Below are 21,512 nucleotides of genomic sequence, written 5' to 3'. Positions count from 1 at the left end.
AGGTTAATTATTACTTGGTTAAGGGTTGGGTCGTTGTGGCCCACTTATTATGTTATGAACCAAGTGCTTAAGTGAGTCGTATTTAACCGATTTAATTTAAAGTTAAGTTAAATTGGTTTTGCATTATTCATTTATTCTAATATAATTGGGGCTCATACACAAACTAGTGCTAGCAAACTTTAGCTAACGAATTTGTTTAAAGCAAGCGATTCAATAGACTAGATGATGTTTATGTATAGTTTTAGACTTATCTTTGTGCCCAATGTTTGTGCCATGACTTTCTAGGACGATTAATAGTTAATACAACCAAAAAAAAAAAAAAAAGTGCATCAACGGTATTCAAAGATTTCAAATCCATTTGTTCAAAAAAAAAAAAAAAAAAAAAAAAAAAAAAAATTCAAATCCTTGATAGAGTAGGAAGTATTTCATATCCAATCACATCAACCACCAAGCCACATGCACAAAAATACAAACCAGGTGGATGAAAATAAATATTGATATTTTTCTACTAGTAAATTTATTTATTTTATTTATTTATTTATTTATTATTTTTTATTTTTAATTTCAACACTTCTCTTTTCATGCTTGTCGACACATGTTTTCAATCGTTAATATCTTTAATTGTATAAATTGAGACAAATCTAACAAGATCCCATATAAGTAGATTTTTAATTAGGTATAAATCGTCAAAGTAAAACATGTATAGTATAAAAGTTAAACTGTTGCAACTATTAAAAAAAACGAATGATGTATAAAATAACGCATAACATAAACTTCAAAGGAAATATAATTTGGGCCTTCTCTGTCATGGGCCCTGGGTAAGCACACACTCTAACTCAAATAAGGCCTAATTAGATAAAGATAAGATCCCAATATGACTCGTCAAAATTCTATACCACTATCGTATTATAAACTTATAGACAATTAGGCAACATCAACACAAAACTAACTCGATTTATCCAATTTGCAGCTCATCAAGAACTTCTAAGACAAATTAAAAACAACAATAGGGCTTCGAACTTGATGTTGACCATCATCCCACCCCAAAGAAGCTGACATCAAAGCTCTCATACCAATTGTCCCATAAACCCTCACATTGAAGGTCATTTTTTGTCCAAGCGAGTTGAATGGCAAAACAGATGGTCGAACTTTGATAGACAATGCCTGCCCTTGCGGCATAGTTACTGCAGCCTTGTAAGTAGAATTTGGAGAACCAACATTAGTGATAGTCCTAGTATACATTGTGTCAAAGGGGCCTAAATTTGTAGGGAGCGGATTGAAGGGTAGTTAAGATCCCAATTAGCACGATTTTTGTGGCATCTGCTGTTTATACCGGTTATTAATCCAATATGAGTGTCGTTGAGGTCTTGACTGCACAAAAACTTCACATAGTCACCCTCTTCAGCATCGTACACTAGGCCGGGGTCTATAGCCTTTAATGGATTTATATGGCCTGAACCATACGCTAATTCAGCTTCTTCATTTGTATTACTCATTGGTAAAGCTGTCAAATTTGTATAAACAAAACATTTAGGAATAAATTATTTCTGGTCTATGTACAAGAAATGTCATGTAGTGTGACAAACTGACAATATACATTAATTATTATGTAGCAAGTAAGTTTTCTAACAAATTCATTATATTGCCTAAATTAAGAAATACTATGTAATTTAACATAAAAGAAGGTTTAGAGAAACTAATCCTACATACCAGTAGTCATGAGAGCAGATCTTATAGCAGCCGCGGACCAAGTAGGATGGAAAGACTTAGCATAAGCAGCTACAGCAGTGGCATGTGGACATGCCATGGAAGTCCCATACAACATGTTATACAACACAGATCGCGTATCACCTTCAACACCGGTAACAGATGCTATCGGTGGCCAGGCTGCTAGAATGTTCACTCCAGGGGCAACTAAGTCGGGCTGAAAATAACAATTGCACATTTTCACTAGTGAGTTTTTCCACCTTAATTATTATTGTAGTTATTCTGTTTGTTGTTAATCGAAGAACTATGTATATTCGAGTATCTTTTACCTTAAGAATATGGGGCGAGAGTGGATGAGGACCTCTTGAGGAAAACGAAGCTACATATGGTGCTGATGTATCCTTCACTTCTACACTTTTATGTATTGTTCCAAATGGAGTACTGCATACATATTAACATACATAACAAGATTTTAGTCCATCATATTTTTTTTAGCACATTTACAATAAAATTAGAACAAGAATTTTAGAATCTAAGTTTAGTCATCATCCTCCATCACATAATAGTTTGAAACTTTGAACAGTATTCGTTTTATAAATATTTAGAGATTAATGTGAAACGGAGGGAGTACTCTGTACGTAATAAGAAGGCTTATAAGTGAATTTGGATGAAATTATCATGTGAAACAGAGAGAATACTCTGTATTCGGAAGGTTTATAAGTAAAACCTTGTTAGATTTCTAGTGTAGGAGAGAACGCGAGCAGCATCATCAACACGAAGATAAGATGCAGGGAGAGGGAAGGGAGCTGCACGATCATGGGGTTCGACATCTTGCATTATAACCCCAGCTGCACCAGCAAGATAAGGCTCCTCACCACTTATAAATCTATCACATAAAACAATCTTGCCTTCCACCAATGTACTATTTAATGTATTACGTAAACAAAACCTGAAATATTGTGTGACAAATATAATACAATTAGATCATTAACAATGTAACTACTCATGTACACTAAAGATTTATTCAATCATACCTGGAATTTGATGAGTTTGATAATTCAGTGTCCGGTGCATCTCCTCCATAAATCAGGGGAAACGTCTTATGTTGGGTGTCAAATGTATTTAGTGAATTCCCTGTATTAAGCAATATATATTGTACTTGTCAAAAAAAAAAAAAAAAAAAAAAAAAAAAAAAAAAACAATATATATTCTTAATAACAATGAACCAAAAAATAAGTAGTAAAATAAGTAATACTCTCTCAGTTCTTTTTTGTTAGGTGATGTTCACTTCACCTTGCTTTTGCTGAATTATTGAAATTATTTTTACTAAATTGAAATTAATTTTGCTGAACTGTAATTGTTTTTGGGCAAATTCATGTTAATCTCTTTGATTGCTATAAGACGCTAATCTAGGGGCTTTGTGGGTACTTCAACCTGTTTATCAGAGGACATAATTGTAACTTATCCTGCTCATGACATGTACATGCACGTAGCCACATATCGGGTGACTACTCAGCAAACCTCACTAACGACCTAAAACCTTGATGTAACGCCATCTTTTAGTCATAAATTAAGTTTACTGAACTGAAATTAATTTTACAGAATATTTTTTTAAAAAGGGAACAGCCGAACAGGGACTTATACGGAATAAAATATTATTAAGACACAAAACAAGTTGAAGTGAGGAAACAAAAAAAAAAAAAAAAATCAAGTAGTACATTTAACCAAATTTTATCCTACTAATCAAATTTGATTACACTCTTAATAATTTATTTTCAGACTAACCTCGAACACCAAGCCATTACCAAGTTGAACCTTAGTGGTAAACTTACGATCCATAGTACTAGCTCCAACCGTAAGTATCCAAGGTGCATAATTTCCAAGAGTTTGAAGTCCAGGACCCCTATTTCCAGCAGAGGCAGAAGTTAAGATACCTTTTTTCATTGCATGAAATGCACCAATGGCTGTTGGACCAGTGAAGTACGGTCGTGCTCGGGCTCGACTACTTCCAAGTGAAACTGAAATGATGTCCACTCCATCTGATATAGCTGCATCAAATGCTGCTAAGATATCAGCAAATAAGCAACTATCAGACCAACATGGTTTGTACACCGCGATTCTTGCAGATGGTACGCCCCCTCTAGCAGTTCCTTGGCCGAGGCCTAGGAAGCTAGCCATTTTCACAACTCCTCCAGCAACTGTTGAGGCAGTGTGTGTTCCATGTCCGTTTGTATCTCTAGGGGATGCTATGTCGCCGTTGCTAAATTCTCCATCTGCTCGAAAATATTGTGCGCCAATTATTTTGCGGTAATTCCTAGTTGATGTTTATGATTGCTGTAACTTGTTAATCTAGGGTCAGTCTGGTAATTTCGCCTACATTACTGAAGGTCCCTTTGGTAATTACAAGCCCACGTACTCGCCCTGACTTGTACATACTTCCACGTATACATGTCCAGCTCATTGACGACGTTAACATAAACCAGGGACTATCTTGTCAACCACTTTAGACGTCCGTTGCCGACATCTTAACGGATAGTTAAGGTTTAGCAGCATCTCCTTCATACCTCTCCTTCCTTACTATACCATCCCCGAACTTTCCTCCCTCTACTCTTTCTCGTGGATCTCCACATTCAACAATTGAAGGTTTCAAATCCTACTGAATTTCAAGTTTGAAGGTTTATCTCCCTCTACTTCTACTTAGTGGCGGATCCAGGAATTGGACCTAGGGGGTTCGAACTTTATCAAACACCCGATATCCAAATGCACGGATATAAATCGGGTATACAAGTATAAAATAGAATGTTCAAATAAATATCAATACATAAGTAAACAACAAAATAAGTTCAAATTTCAATAAAATTGCAAAATAAAATGATCCGATACAACAATACATAACTTCAATTAAATGTCAAAATACAATACATAAAAAAGATGCAAATTACAAAAGCATTCTTCAATTACAAAAGATGCAAACTTTTCATGGTCACACCCTAGTACATTACAATAATTCAAATAAAATTAATTAGTACTACATCTACTGCAAATTAATTCATAATTCATTTAACAATCAAGTATCCAAGTGAATCAACATATTATGATATTAACAATTAAGATTTAAGAAACTCAAAACTCAAAATTAAAACTCAAAAACAGAAAAGAAAAAACAGAAATTGAAAAGAAAAAACAGGGAGTAAGTGAGAGAATGTTACCTCGAGTAGATCGTCGGCGTCGCCCTCGACCCTCGTGGCCTCGTCGGTGAGCAGTGGCGACAGGTGTGGACGTGTCTCGGTGCGGCGGCTTGAGAAGTGAGAAAAAATGGAGAAGAAAGAAAAAAAAAAGTTGCGCGTCCTGGGACACGCGATCTGTGGCACAATTTGAGAGTCACTAAACCAACTGAGCTAGCGCCTGACATAGTAAACAATTGTTTAAGATATTTTATTTATAGGTTTTTTTTTAAATAACTTTAAATTTTTTTTTCCGGATCTAACGGGGTTCAGTTGAACCCCCTGAACCCCCGCTAGATCCGCCACTGCTTCTACTCAATTCTTAATATTAATTTTTTTGTTTTTTTTTTTCAAAGATCCAAACTTGTTACCCAAGATAGGTTTTGTGGAACAATAGAGACATTGAGGCTTTTTAAATTACCAGCCACACATTTAATTCAATACTTCAAAACAGCTACTCCAACAAGGAAAACAAGTACAATATCAAACGGACGTTATGAGAAACAAATTGCAAAGTTAAAATTTTTTTGACATCCGTGAGCATTCTCATCAATTGACTCAGCAAGACAAAATGACAACCGCTGAGATGGTGAACTGAGTCATCATACCATATAGACATGAGCTGACTTGGCGCAAAAGATTTACAAAGTGAAAAAATCATAAAGATCAACTGGGCAGCCCTCATTATTTTGCTGCAATAATTATGGGTGTTATAATTAGATGATGGTTAGAGAACACAAACTTGACTTAAATAATTTCTATGTAAATCCATGATACTACTCCCTCCGTCTCACAATACATGAGACGTTGAACTTTTTTCATTATTCATGCAGTAGGTTTGACCGTAATTTTTTTTTATTAACAAATAAAAATATATTTTATCACAAAATATATAGTTAGATAGGTTTTAATTTAATATTTCATTATATAATTTTAAAAATAATTTTCATTAATATTTAATTATATAAAAATAAAGTCAAACTAGTGCATAGACATATGTGCAATGTTTAATTATTGTATCATGTATTATGGGACAAAGAAAGTAATATATATTACATCCGTTTCTGAATGTTTTTAATTTTTTGACTTTATACATGATGTACAATTCCACTTTAGTTGACCATGTTTTGTAAGTTCTATTACTAGTGTCATTTTTAAAATATTACGTATTATTACTATTCTGTAATGGAGTACAAAATTAGAGATATTTATGGTCAAAGCATTAGGTTTGTAAATTTGAAAATGTAAAGTGTTAAGAAATTTGGGATGATCGATGTGGTTAATATTTTCCATAGCGCTAAGAGAACTTACTTGTTACAAGTAATATTGTGACATCGGCCCTTCCATTTGGTGGGAGGTGGACCAAGACCTTCATCTTGAAAGCTTTCAGATTCAGGCCAAATACCAAAATCAATAACTCCGACGATAACATCACTCTCGGTGTTGCTTCTTTCGACATTAAGAGGGAAACCCATGAAATCCCAGGACCTTGTTGTATGAAGGTCATACTTTTCATTTGGAAATACCGAAACAACTCCTACCATATCTACCACAATTTTTTTTTTTGTACGAAAACGTTAGGGTTTTTTTTTTTCATTGTACAACAAAATCGAGAGAAAATATATATAAAAAAAAGTCGGGGCACATATAGTAACGTACCAGCGATAACCTTTACCTCGTTTTCAGTTAGTTTTGCTACGCATCCATGAAAATTCTCGTAAGAATAGAATAGGTGTTCTGAAACCTTGTGACGAGGAACACTAAACCACCAAAAAAAAAAAAAAAACTCAATTACATTAGTTTTAATTTAAAAAGAAAATAGATGTCCATTTTTATACCATTAGTTACCAACTAAGTGACTTAACTCACACTTAAATGACATACACCTAAAATGTAGGATAAAAAAATCCAATGCTTTTGAATTCTTAGAAGAAAACATTAAAAAAAAATAAAAATAAAAGTCCTCACCCATTAAGAACGCCGCTTAACATATCAATATGAAGGTCTTTTGCCGGAACGTTTGGATTAATCCGATCACCCATGTATATGATATAAGTATACATAATTAAATAGACAACAATTAGTAAGTTAAACGAAGGATTATTGCTCTATTACTAAGGATGTCAAAATTAAATGGATATCTATGAACCCGATATATCCATTTTAAATGAATGTACAAAAACCCAAATTAAATGGACAGGTGAATTAATTTGGGTGGAGGGAATTGAATGGGAGATGGATGTGGGTGAAACTCCACCCAATCAAAATCCGATCAGGTATCATTAGTTCTCCTAATTACGATCTAGATAATATGTAAGAGAGTATTTTCGTTCTCGTTAACTGAAATACGAGTAAGTTTAGTTCAAACAAAATAAGTTGTTTTAAGACCTAATTTTAAACAATTTCAAATAAGTTAAGATAATTTCATACTAAAAATATTCTTTATTCAAATAAATTGATTGGACATATACATCAGATAATATAATTTCAGCCAAATTGAAATGAACCACAAAGAGCCTTATTCATATTTTTTTCCCAAAGAGTTTATCAAATCCAGGTACGTAGGATTCAAGTTACACTTAAAAAGATTATGCAACACCATTAAAATTATATAGATAAAATAAATAAATAAAATAAAATAAAATAATTAAATAAATAATCATGTAACTACCTAGACCCCCATAGGGCCATATAGTTGATTTTTCTTGCACGCATGCATGAATACCATATCTTTCTTTCTTAGCAAAACCACCTCTCCTTGACCCTAATTCCTACTTCCTCCATTTTTTTTAATTGAATTTTAAACTATTCACCACCTCTCCTTTGTCCGTCTTTTGTGAAGAACTAGCATTTTGGCCCGTTCGATGCACGGGTTCATATTTAGATTTGTTTGGGTCCAATTAAGCTAATTGGGCCTAGTCATTAAATGATCCAATATTCCAAGGTCAAGGCCCAAGCCTCCAATCAAGCCAAGTCAGCAACAAGTCAATTGACCCAAGTGGTTATGGTCGGCCCATGATTATTTGGGGCCCAATTATTCTCCTCTCTTTGTATGCTAAGGTATAAAAGCCTTCAATTACATCATTTGTCATATACTCACATAAAGCCTCAAGCATTAAATCTCTTGCATAGCTTTTCTCTCTAAACACTGTTTGACTTCGGCATCGGAGGGGTCTTCCTCGGATCCACCCCCGAGGCCAGTTTACGTGTGTTTGCTGTGCAGGAAACCTTCGGCCCAGCATCATTTGGACCGGACAAGTCTTCATCCACTTCATTGGACCTTCGGCAAGGTCCCATTGTTTTTACTCGCAAGAATTTGGCGCCGTCTGTGGGGAAGACTTTCAAAAAATATTTAAGCCAATCAAAATCATCTTAGCTTGTAAAAATCTTAGTAGCAATGGCTAAGAACCGCAAGAACAAGAGATCAAGTCAGGGAGCGGGTGAAAGGCCTAAGACTCCTACACCATCACCTTCGCCGGACCGGAACTCTTCTAAGGGTGCTAGTACGGGGAGAGGATCATACTGGGAGGATTCCCTATCCCCTGTAATTCACAACTCTCATCATAGACCGAGTCCTCCTCGGTCTAAAAGAAGTGAGTGCGATCATAGGACTCAATCAGTGCCCCAAAGTCAACCTTTGACCATCCGCTCTCACTCTCACACTCAGCCGAGGACCCCTTTGACGGAGCCCAGCTAGGAAGAAGTGGCAAGAGCGCTCGCGGTGCTCATGGAGGCGATGAGGGCACAAAATATGCCCCCACCTCGCGACCGAACTCCTCCGCATACCAGGCATCAGCGGAGGAAGGTTGACCGAGAGGGGGGAAAGCCTCCTTCTTTCAGGGAGCTGGAAGAATGGGAAGAGGACACTTGGAGGACTGAAAGAGAGAGGAAAAAGAACCCTCACTTTTTTAAAGAATCCTCTACCTCTCGGCCAGAAACTCACAAGAGCAGCAGCTCAGCCTCTCGGCCGGAAACTGACCGTCGAGGGCAACCTGAGACTGTTCGCCGAAGCGTTTTCGACCGACTCGACGGCAGGGAACCGAGTGTGCATAGTCGCCTCTCATTTCCTGCAGCCGAGGCCCGAACTTCCCAGCCAGGGACGAAAACCACTCCTACCTCTCTAAGAGGGCGGAGCGCGGTCCCTTCGACCAGGAACAAAGGCAAGGCCGTTATGCTACCCACCAGTTCTCCATTCGAGCAATGGATTCTGGAAGAGCATGTGCCTACGGTTAAAATACCGTCGCACATTACATATGATGGGACTTCAGATCCGAAGGACCATATCGCCTCCTACGAGGGGCACATGCATCTTTGCCCAAGGTCCGAAGCGACCTGGTGCAAATATTTTCTCACCACTCTCAAGGGGGTCGTGCAAGCGTGGATCTCCAAGGGAGTAAAGGAAGGCTCCATAACGGGGTGGGACGACTTGTCCACCAAGTTCAAGAGTAAATTCTCCACGGCAAACCGCCGAGAGAATACCACTGCAGAGCTCATGGGCCTGCAGCAAGGGAAGACTGAGAGTCTCCGAGACTACCTGACTCGTTTCAGCAACGAGTCATCCAGCGTTTCTCAGCTGGACCAAGGGCTAGCCGTTTTTGCAATGCAGAACGGCCTTCAGCCTGGAAAGTTCCTAGACTTCATGGTCATGCATACCCCGCAGACCCTGGAGGAGGCTCTGAACGCCTCGGATAAATTCATCCGAGCCGAAGAATGGAACAAAACAAAATCCCAACCCCAATCCGGGGGTGGGAAGCAAAAACAAACGTCGGAAGGCCAAGGCCAGAAGACAAAAGGAAAGGCGAAAGCCTCAGAACAATCCTCGGCCAACGAGCCGAAGAAAGAAAAATCTGCCCCTTTCACAGGCAGATATGAATCCTATACTCCGCTGACTCTCCCGCGCGCTAAGATTTACAGCGTGACGAAGGAAGAGCAGAGTTATAGGAAGCCGAGATCACTCCCCGAGTGGTATCAGCGCAAAAATAAAAATCAGTGGTGTGAGTTCCATGAATCACCGGGACACAACACCGAAGAGTGTATCCAGCTGAAGGACCAAATCGAAGATATGGTTCGGAAGAGATACTTGAAAAAATACATCGCGGATCACCGCGAGAAAAAAGAGGCTGAGAAATCCGAAAAGGACTCTCGGCAAGACCTCGATTTCCCCCAAAAGAACAGCAAAAACGCAGAGGGAAAATTCCCTCCAATTAATGTGATCTCGGGAGGAATATGCTCTCGGAGAGAACACAAACGTCACCTTAGGGCTCTAACCCATTAGGTGAACAACGCCAACCTTCAGCCTCCTCAGTCGCCGGTGCCGAACATGACGTTCACAGCCGCTGACTGCCGAGGGGTGACGTTCCCTCACGAAGATCCGTTGGTGATTATCGCCACGGTGGCCAACCACGACGTCAGCAAGGTTCTTGTTGATGGCGGCAGCGGAGCAAACATTCTGTTCCGAAAGGCCTACAATCAAATATAGCTAAAGCCCAAGCACCTCACGCCGGTACCCTACCCGGTATCCGGATTCAACGGGGCCTCAACTTATCCAGACGGGAAGGTAACACTTCCTGTCACCATCGGCTGCGATGAGGCAGCCAGGAACGTCATGACCGAATTCTTGGTCATCGATGCTCCTTCAGTGTACAACATGATCATGGGGAGACCCATTATTCATGAGATCCAAGGGGTAGTCTCGACATACCATCAGCTGATGATCTATGTCTCGGATGCTGGCTACCCCGAAAGGATCGAGAGCAGCCAAAAGGAGGCCCGAAGGTGCAACTACCTCAAGCCGTCCACCAGTCGTACAAAAGAGGACGTCGAGGACGACGAGGAGAAAGATAATCAGCCGAATGCGAAGAAGCCGAAAGGCCTAAGTGCTTCGGCTCAAAGAGACCTGGCCAAAGAAAAAGGGCTAGGAAAAGAAAAGGCTAGCTCATCATCTGAGCCGAAAGACTCAGAGAGCCAGCCGAAAAAGAAAAAATCTGGAACTCCTGCTGACATAGACAGCAGGCCAGAAAACGAGGAGTCCGGCCCCACGGCAATGGAGCTAGACCATCAGACCGAAACGGTCGAATTGACCGAAGGAGACGCCGAAAAATGCGTTACAATCGGATTGGACCTTGATCCAAAAGTCCGCGTTGAGCTCATCCAGCTCTTTTGGGAAAACCGAGATGTGTTTGCTTTCTCGGCAGCTGACATGCCCGGGATAAGTCCAGACCTCATCTCCCATAAGCTTAATGTCGACCCCACGTGTCGACCAGTTAAGCAAAAGAAGCGGAACTACTCCGCAAATAAGAACCGGGACATCGCAGCCGAGGTCAAAAAGTTGCTGGACGCAGGCTTCATCGAACCCTGTCAGTATCCAGAATGGCTGGTTAATGTTGTGATTGTTCAGAAGGCAAATGACACCTGGAGAATGTGCGTTGACTTCACGGACCTAAATAAGGCGTGTCCGAAGGATTTTTATCCCTTGCCGAGGATCGATCAGCTGGTCGACTCGACAAGTGGCCACGCCTTAGTTTCATGGATGCATTTTCTGGGTATCATCATATCTTCATGCACCCCGACGACCGAGCAAAAACGACATTTGTTACGAACGTCGGGGTGTACAACTACAAAATGATGCCCTTCGGATTGAAAAATGCGGGGGCAACATACCAAAGATTGGTGGATCAAGTTTTTGCCGAGCAAAAAGGCCGAAACATGGAAGTCTACGTTGACGATTCAATCGTCAAGAGAAAAAAAGATGAAGACCATGTTAAGGACCTGGCAGAAACTTTCGCCACCCTAAGAAAACACCAGATGAAGCTGAATCCGAAGAAGTGTGTCTTCGGCGTGAAGTCAGGGAAATTCCTTGGGTTCATGGTCAGCAAAAGAGGGATTGATGCCAATCCCGCCAAGGTGCAGGCAGCGCTCGATCTTCCCGAGCTGAAAACAAAGAGGGATGTTCAGCGGCTCACAGGAAGAATGGCAGCCCTATCGAGGTTCATCTCCAGGGCCTCGGATAAGGGGTTACCTTTCTTCAAAGCTCTGAAACTCCCGAAAACAAAAGAGCTCGTCTGGGAAGACGAGCAAAAAGAAGCCTTCAAGAAGCTTCGGGAGCACCTGGCCCAACTCCCAACGCTGGCTAGCCCAGTGGAGGGAGAATCCCTGTACTTATACGTGGCTGTCAGCCCAGCCAGCATCAGTGCAGTGCTGCTGAGGGAGGAAAGTAAGGTTCATTAACCGATCTACTTCGTCAGTCACACTCTGACGGATGCCGAGACCCGCTACCCCTTACTCGAAAAAGTTGCTTATGCAGTGGTGGTAGCGGCTCGGAAGTTAAGACCCTATTTTGATTGTCATCAGATAGTGGTTTTGACCGATCAGCCGCTGGAAAAGGTTCTCGGCAAGGTTGAAAAATCTGGTAGGCTGGCCAAATGGGCTTTCGATCTCACAGAATTGAGCATAAGCTACCAGCCGAGAGCAGCCATAAAGGCTCAAGCTTTGGCGGACTTCCTGGCCGAATGCTCGTACCAGGAAACGCTAGACGATGAAAAGAAAGCCTGGGCCGTGTTCACGGATGGATCCTCCACCGTGAACGGTTCGGGGGCAAAGGTGGTCATAACCTCTCCTGAAGGCAAGTCCTTCGAGTACGCACTAAAATTTTCATTCAAAGCTTCGAACAACGAAGCCAAGTATGAGGCGGCCATTGCCGGCCTAGAATTGTGCATCTCGCTGGAAGCCGAACATGTTTGTTTGAAGACAGACTCTCAGCTAGTTGCATATCAGATTGGTGGCAGCTACGAGGCCAAAGAGCCCTCAATGATATCATACCTTGCCAAGATCATGTCAGTTATTGCAAAGCTGAGAACTTTTGAAGTTCAGCTGATCCCAAGGGGTCAGAATGCTCAAGCCGATGCACTCTCCAAACTTGATAGCTCAACTCTCACTAAGCTGAACCGATCTGTATATGTGGAGGTGCGCCGAGAAAGAAGTGTCGACGAAGCATCTGAAGTGTGCTGCGTTGATCAAGAACCAAGCTGGATGGATCCCATCTTGGCTTTCAAGCTTCGGGGAGAAATTCCCGAAGACAGAACTTTGGCCTCCAAGTTGAAGCGAACTGGTTCAAGGTTCATTGTCTTCAACGGGGAACTGCTGAGGAAGTCCTTCTCAGCCCCATTACTGAAATGTGTGGGACCGACGGATGCAGATTATATCCTTCGGGAAATCCATCTCGGCATCTGTGGGAACCACATTGGGGGAAGGACCTTGGCTCACAAAGCATTAAGGGTGGGGTACTATTGGCCCACCATGGTCTCAGACGCTAAGGAACTGGTCAGAAAATGCGAAAAATGCCAAAAATTCGCACTAGTCATCCATCAGCCAGCCCAAGAGCTTCAGTCTGTGTTGAATCCTCTTCCATTTGCTCAATGGGGGTTGGATATCCTTGGCCCATTTCCGGATGCCGCATACCAGAAAAAATGGCTGATAGTCGGTGTTGACTATTTCAGTAAATGGATCGAGGCCGAAGCAGCCTCGAACATTACAGAGCAAACTGTCCGGAAGTTTATCTGGCAGAATATCATCACTCGTTTCGGCATCCCGAAAGTATTTGTCTTTGACCATGGAAGACAATTCGATAACCTACCGGTGAAGCGGTATACAGACCAGTTCGGCATCAAATTGGCATATTCAGCGGTATGGCACCCACAAAGTAACGGACAGGCCAAAGCTGCAAATAAGCAGATCCTGAATGCCCTAAAAAAGAGGGTAGAGGACCAAAAGTCCAAGTGGCTGGAGGAGCTCCCAGGAACCCTCTGGTCCCTTCGGACGATCGAAAAAGAGGCAACGGGCCACTCACCCTTTGAATTGGTGTATGGCGCTGAAGCCGTTCTTCCAGTGGAGATCGGTATTGAAATCCTGCGAGTGCACCACTTCTCGGCCAAGAATGAGGAACTTATGAAGGAATCTCTCGATTTCCTTGACGAAGTAAGAGACTCAGCTCGAGTCAAAATGACTGCATACAAGCAGAGAATCATCAAATTTTACAACCGAAGAATCCAAGCGAGGCCTCTCAGAATTGGAGACCTCGTCCTTCGGAACGCTGCTGCAGTGCAGAAAAACCGAATTCATGGGAAACTCTCAGCTGCTTGGGAGGGACCCTACGAAGTTTATGATGAGCTTCAGCCAAGAACATACCGACTTCGGCAGTTGGATGGGACTGAATTGAAAAATCACTGGAATGCTGATGTACTTAAAAAATACCATGTGTAAACCCTTCGGGGCAGAACAATCTTTGTAAGTACATTTTGAATTATTAATGAAAGGCCTCAGAGCCGCTATTTTCTACAAACATTTGCAATATTCTCTCTGTTTTTTCTTTACACTATCTACTCTTCAAGAGTTTCCTTCGGCCTTGTCCGAAACCTTCGCCTTCAGAGCACCAGGTTTCGGATTGCCGATAAACTCGCCTTTTTAAGGAACTCTGGTCTTTCAGCTGGGGTGAAAACCTTAGTAAGACTTGTTATGCAAGGCAATGAGTCCATGGACAAATCTGGGATATTGCCTTAACTGAGCTCTGTATCCCAGATATCCATTATCTCAAATACTGCCTTCAGCTGGCCCTGTGTTTAAGATATCCATTTTTAAGATAGACAGAAAATCAAGAGCAGAAGCATAAACTGGCAGAAAATGAGAGTTATCTAAGAAATCTGAAGAGCAAGTCTTCAGATCTCTGGGAGGGCAAGAAGCACAATAAGTGCAGACTGCCTCAGCTAACACCTCTATGCTGAAGCTTTGTACTTAGCAAAAAAAAAAAATGCAAGTTCAAGGCAATGCAGTATGAGGGAAATATCAAATGCATAAATACGAAATCATGCCCGCATTACGAGCTACAAAGCATAAATGTTCAAGCAAAGTAAAAGATAATATCGGCAGCCGCCCACAAGCGGAAAATAACAGCTGCCGAAATGCGTACAAGACAAAAGATAAATAGTTTATACACTGAGGCAAGCTGAAGCAAAAACAGAGGCAAAAAACAGTCAGAAAGTGGCATCTTTCATTTTAAGAGCACGTTGATCCGCAAGATTCTGAAGGCGACTGCCCGAGTCCCTAGGCTTCAGTTGGAGGGTCAGGCATCCCAATGGGGGTGGAGTCCAGCGCGGCATCAGCCCCAGCTGCAGAAGAAGCAGGTCGAACTAAAGCCTGGACTTCACCTTCCTTCATCTCAACTTCTTTCAGCTCAGCTTCCTTCATCTCAGCATCCTCGGCTTGGAGGCGAGCCAGCAAGTCAACTTCAGCCTGACTGGCTTGCTGCATATGAGGGTCCGCGGGGTCCTCAGCCCAGATTTCGCACTGATACCAATCCAGGTCAGGCGCAGCATGAAGAGCCAGTCTCCGAGCTACCCCATAGCCGTTGAGGTAGGCAGTCGAGTACTCCTCCTGGGTGTAAACCCTGAGGGCTAGCTGAGCCTCAGCATCGGCCAGCTTCTTCTGCACCTCCTCCAAGGCTTTCTGGGAAGACTCTCGTTGTTCTTCAACTGAGCCTCGACATCAGCAAGCCGTTGCTCAATTTGCTCAGCCTGGGCTCGGGCCTGGGAAAAGCGCTCTTCCTGGTTCTTCAGCTGAACCTCCAGACCGGTGATGCTTTGCCGCTGAGACTCTAGCTGGACCCCAGCCTCGACCAGCTCCTTCTCCCTTGCTTCGCAGGCTTCGCGGTGTTATTTGACGTTAGCCTCCAAGATCCCGAGCTTCTGCCGAGATACCTCATCTCGGGCCAGCACTTGAGATTTAACCTCAGCGTCAATTTTTTGTTGGATCTTGGCCTTGAGGCTGGGAACGTCAACCGCGCCGAAGGCTTTGAGCAGGGCCTCACCTTCATCCATTTGAGGCAGGACGTCCTTCTCCATTTCAGCGCAGAAGGTGTTGAAGGAGTCAATCACAACTTGAGCCCTTTGCTCAGCTTTCTCCTGCTTCAGCTGGGCAAGCTTTGCCTCCGTTTCAGCAATGTCCACCCTTTCCTGGAGTGTATCAATCATCTCACAGGTCATGGTGTGGTTGTAGACAACCTGCAGAACCAAAATTAAATCTAAGTCAAATAAAATTGGTACGGAGTAAACTGGGAACGTTGAAAGTGCAAAATTTTGTTGCATACCTGCATCAGCAGCCTCTGGTTGTCTCGGGCAGGATCTGGTACTGAGGGACAATGTTCGGCGATTCCAGCGGTTGCCCGAACAGACCATTCTCGGACCTGCTCCATTTCAGATAAGTCGGAGCATCCACCAAAATAAGCCTCAGCGCTTTCCTTGTGCTTCCTCCAAATCTCGGCCCTAACGCCAGCAGGGATAGAGCACTTCTTAGCTGAGAACCCCATGTCCCCAGATTGGAAGGATTTGAAAACGTGGAACGAAGTTGACGAAACTTCATCAGCTTTCTCGGGCTCAGTCGTTTCCCCTCCTTCAGTTCGGTCCCCTCCAGCCTGGACCCCTTCAGCCTCGCCGAGAGGTTGACTTGTTAAGGCGTCAACCTCCCGCTGAATCTCATCAGTGAAGCCCCTAGAGGCCCCGTCTCCAGCAATAGCCGCCTCCTCGGCTACTTCAATAATTTCAACCTCAGGGAGCTCAGCAGCACTCCCCTTGTTGGAAATCGCTTCAGAACCCCCTCCTTCGGATCAGTAGTCCGCTGGTCCACCTCCATGTCAGCAGTTGGAGGAGTCCTCGGCGGCGACGGGATTGGCGGTGGTGGCTGAACCGAGGGCGGAGGACCCCTTGTACTTCTCGGAACCCTGCCCCGTCTAGCAACCGGTTCCCTTATTACTACGCCAGGCCTTGGCCCCAGTGTAAACTCTCCCGGACCCATAACAGCTGGGCCCGTCCTTCTCCTCTTCCTTTGCTCCAGAGGCTGATCGTCCATATCGTCAGAGTCTGAAGATTCAAAATCTGAAAGGTCGTCTGACGATGCCGGACCCTTTCCTTCTCTCCTTCTGCCCTCTTCCTCAGACTGCAAAAGTGGGGGAGCAAGAAGGGATCAGTATAAAAAAAAAAAAAAAAAAAGAAGAGCAAGCGCTGAAAGACTTACCAGTGTCTTCGGCTGGACCTCGGCAGCTCTAGAAGTTCCTTCACCCCTCTCTAGGGAGTTAATGGCCCTAGTCACCTCTTCAGCAGCCTGAGCGGCGAGCACTTCCTCGGCGAGCAAAGGCCTCAAAGGATCCCGCTTCTCCCACCAAGGCTTCTGCCTCAGATAATCTGCAGCAGCCTCGATCTGAAGACCCGTAGAGTGTAGGCGCAGAGGGCGATCCTTCGGAGCAGTGATAGCTGGAGCTCGGTCTAAGATGACCCTTTCAGCATTCACTCCCAGCCGACCGTAGTCAATGCCAGAGGTAGCCTCGCTCAACTCTGAAAGGAGAAGTCGAAGGTTAGCTCTAAGACAGACAAAACAAATAAGGTAATAACAAAATAAAGTCCCCGGCCCCAGCCGAAGGTACTTACCGTCTCTATACTTACGGCTGAGGCTGACAACTGCAAGCATCTTCTCCTGGAAGACGTAATGGTTATCGGGAAGCCATCGAGTTGGGAGGGACTTCAGTCGGTCGGTCCCCCCAGGATTTTTCTGCTTCCCGAAGAAGTTCATCTGCTCATAACTTGGATGGCTGGCGGCATCAGGGTCTTCAGGACCCAAATCTTGCATGTTCGGATCGGGCCTGGAGAGATAGCGAGGGGCCCCGAAAAAGTAGGGATGCTCCGGATCAGCAGGGGCCCTCACCCAGATCCACTGGCCTCTCTAGTCCTTATCCGAAGAGTCATTCGACCACATAGTTAAATATTGAGGCCAGGGCGGCTCTCTATTCGCCACCAGCCTGAAGACCCGTGCTGGCCATACACGCTCTGGGTGTTCTGCACTAGCTGATGCATCCTTCGGAAGCAATGCAAATTCGGTTCAACGACAAAAAACCGGCACACCCAGAGATAAGTCATCGCCCGCCGAATGCTGACAGGCGTTAATTGGCACAGGGAAATCCTATACTTTATTAGAATATCCCTGATGAAGGGATCCAAAGGAAACCGAAGCCCGTACTGCAATTGTCGAGTGTATACTCCCACATACCCAGGGGGAGGGCGGTGAATTCTGTCAGTAGGCGAGGGCATTCGACACCAATACCCATCTTCTTCAAAGATGTCGTAGTGTAATTCAATCTGTTCGGCAAACCGATAAGCTTCGGCATGCCTAACCCACCAGTAATAAGGGGTATTGTCAGTCATAGCCCTTTGGGCTTTGGCATCCTGCCATTCAGCATACCCAGGTAGCAAACCCCAGAGCATAGGAGGCAGGTTTTGCCCCTGTTCAGCAACCCCAGCCTCGGCACCCTGCTGAGGGGGAGGCCCAGCCTCGGCCCCTTGCTGAGGGGCAGCTGCGTTCAAGGGGACCGCCGAAATCCCCCTTTCCGGGTCTTCCTCGACGCGTTCCCCATTCCATACGTCGGCGCGGTCCCGGGGATCCCGGACCTGACCTCGTCTCCCGGTCCGGTGACCTCTTAAACGAGCCATAGACGGATTCGCGGGAAAGGAAATTGGGAAAAGAGGAATTCTTTGAGAAAACTAAGAAAATCGAGGGAAATTCGAAGAAAATTACCTTTATGAGAATCGAAACTCGCCGATTCAATGGGTCGGAGCAACGGGTTTGCGCGTCGAGCTTTGATTTCGGGTGCGGAGCGGAATTTCGAAGTGGAAGCAACGGTTTCTTAGAGAATCCGAGAGTGAATTGGTGAAGAAATGAGAAGAGAAATGGCGAACGTGGTTTTATGTTTCCAGAAAATGGGAATTTAGAAAGCCAAAATGCTTAATTCCTCTTAAACCTCCTTAAGTAACCGTTAAACACTCTCTCTCTTGATTAACCGCCCACTATCCACTCAACTTCCCATTAATTATCCAAATTACAGTTATTTAGTTAATGACTGTTTAAAATTTAAATCTTTTGATTTAATTAAATCATTTACTTCCCTCCATTTTTATTGGATTCAAACCCGACCCGTCATCCTTCCAAATCGGGTCTGGGGGGCAAGTTGTTTGGGTCCAATTAAGCTAATTGGGCCTAGTCATTAAATGATCCAATATTCCAAGGTCAAGGCCCAAGCCTCCAATCAAGCCAAGTCAGCAACAAGTCAATTGGCCCAGGTGGTTATAGTCGGCCCATGATTATTTGGGGCCCAATTATTCTCCTCTCTTTGTATGCTAAGGTATAAAAGCCTTCAATTACATCATTTGTCATATACTCACATAAAGCCTCAAGCATTAAATCTCTTGCATAGCTTTTCTCTCTAAACACTGTTTGACTTCGGCATCGGAGGGGTCTTCCTCGGATCCACCCCCGAGGCCAGTTTACGTGTGTTTGCTGTGCAGGAAACCTTCGGCCCAACATCATTTGGACCGGACAAGTCTTCATCCACTTCATTGGACCTTTGGCAAGGTCCCATTGTTTTTACTCGAAACAAGATTTTTTCATATGTAGGTATGTTTTTCAACTAAACTTGTGATATGAAATACGAACTAATTGTTTCATTGCTAAAACTTAAAAGGAAAAAAAGAATGAGGGTAGAACTGGGGAAAAAGATAAAAGAATTTAGTTACATATATATACATGAAGACTATAGGATATGAAATGACATATTGGTTTAAGTTATATTTTAAGTCTATTAGTTGAAAAGACAATTTTTATATAATTCAATTCATATGTTTATGTGATGTGTATTAATTGGTTCAACTTTATTTTATTATGATGTATATGAAACACTTCATTTTCTTAATTGAATCTGCAAGTTATAGAATGTATAAAGACTTAAACTAAAAGATTAAAAGGGGTGACATGTGTCATGTGTGGTAGTGAGTGACTTGTGATGACATGTGTCATATGAAAAATTATGGTTTGTGTTTTTAAATACTAAGTATAGATATATAAGGAAAAACATATTCATGTAGTTTTTTTTTTTTTCTTTCTAAATTCGTCTCAATAAGTACTATCGTAATGTATAACTTTTATAGTGTTTACTTATGGAGAATTAAAGTTATTGATCGTTAAAGTTATGCATTGACAAATGTGATAAAAGAAACAAATCAAGTAAAAAATAGCATAGAATTTTTTTTTTTTAATGAATTCCTTTACACTCCTTGTGTTTCACTGTGATACTTTTTTTTTGTTATTGTTGTTGATGCTACTGTTGACTATTGTTGGTTACACTTTTGCTTCACGTACTCATTCGATCTTTCATGCTAAACTTTATTTTATCCATTATTTATCGCTTATAATCCCATACAAACTTACTCCACATACAACAAACAATAATTTCCCTACTTTTGCTTACACTAATTTTCAAAGGCTACTTTTATATGTACCTTAAAATCATAAAAATTAAAAGGAAAAAATTGTAGGTATAAAGCAAGAAATTAAGATGCTTGCCTTTCTTTGATCTTGAGTAGCTTGAGTAAGGGGTGAAAGAAGCCATAAACAGATAATGAGGTTGAGTAGATAAACGTGGTAATTACAAGGCTGAGGAAATAATTTGGAAGCCATAATCAGCTTATTGATCTTAATCACTCTCCTAATCAAATTCGTGTTTATATATATATATATATATATATATATATATATATAACGAAATTACTATTAACATTTATATTACCATTCAAAAGAAACGGCCCAACCACTAGTTAGGCAACTATATTTTTCAATTCGATTCATTCATAATAAGAATAGGTCTCACTTAAGTGATTAATTTTAAGATTTCTTGCATGATATTATAAGTTTGTGTGACAAACTTTTTTGACTTTATAACTCTTCTTGTAGTTGATAAATTCAAACTAATATATACTTCTAATACTTGATCATATTATAATGTAATTTATCATATAAGAAAGTTATATATAAGCACAACTTGCAATGCATTCACCGTACCAAAACGTTGTGTACGTTTTCTTTACCAAACAAGTATGCAACTACAATATTTTAGATGGATGATGACATTATTAATGAAATATCTTGCTTGTTAGAATAAAGGAGGCTAAAAATGAAATGAAACGAGAGAAAATAGCTGGCATTTATTAAAATATACTTCCTCCGTTCTAGTAATATTGTAACAATTAGACTTTTGCACTATTCATAAACCTTGTTTGACCAAGTAAATCATAGCCAAGTGAGATCTTGTTAGATTCGTCTCGTAAAATATTTTCATAATATCAACTTTTTATAATTTTTACTCTTATATAATTATAGATATTTAATATATAAAACGTGATTTGGATATGAAATTCCATTCTTTGTTGCAATATTTGTGAAACGGAGGATGTAATTAAAGTCTACAGTCTACCTACTAACCTATATTTATATTGTTTACACATCTTGTGTATTTTCACACTAGATAGATATCATGTAGCACGCTCTTGTCTATTTCGCGACCAAGTCCGCAATGCAAGCCGCTGGAGGTGGAGTGGATGATCAACACAAAAGAAACCATTTCAATCCAATTGACATACAAGTATACAAAACTACAAATTTAGTATGTATAATGTATATGTCTATATAAATATATATACAAACACATGTTACTAC

The 21,512-nt window shown here is 41.9% G+C and overlaps 1 protein-coding gene and 1 pseudogene across 1 annotated transcript; one reads left to right on the top strand and one right to left on the bottom strand.

Annotated features, from left to right (window-relative positions):
• Nucleotides 1-984: 984 nt before the first annotated feature.
• LOC145578316 (cucumisin-like) lies at nucleotides 985-7,079 on the bottom strand (annotated as a pseudogene).
• A 1,249-nt stretch (nucleotides 7,080-8,328) lies between these two features.
• Nucleotides 8,329-14,486, top strand: LOC145600081 (uncharacterized). Its single transcript, XM_081655934.1, has 3 exons — nucleotides 8,329-8,475; nucleotides 12,894-14,125; nucleotides 14,243-14,486. Exons 1-3 carry the CDS (start codon nucleotides 8,329-8,331, stop codon nucleotides 14,484-14,486), a joined length of 1,623 nt encoding a protein of 540 aa, XP_081512060.1.
• Nucleotides 14,487-21,512: the final 7,026 nt, after the last annotated feature.

The sequence above is a fragment of the Chenopodium album genome, chromosome 2 (genome assembly GCF_948465745.1).
Source record: "Chenopodium album chromosome 2, dcCheAlbu1.1, whole genome shotgun sequence".
In the NCBI taxonomy this organism is placed as follows: domain Eukaryota; kingdom Viridiplantae; phylum Streptophyta; class Magnoliopsida; order Caryophyllales; family Amaranthaceae; genus Chenopodium; species Chenopodium album.
The sequence above is the reverse complement of the archived record's forward strand: the minus strand, read 5'-3'. Positions and strand labels throughout refer to the sequence as shown.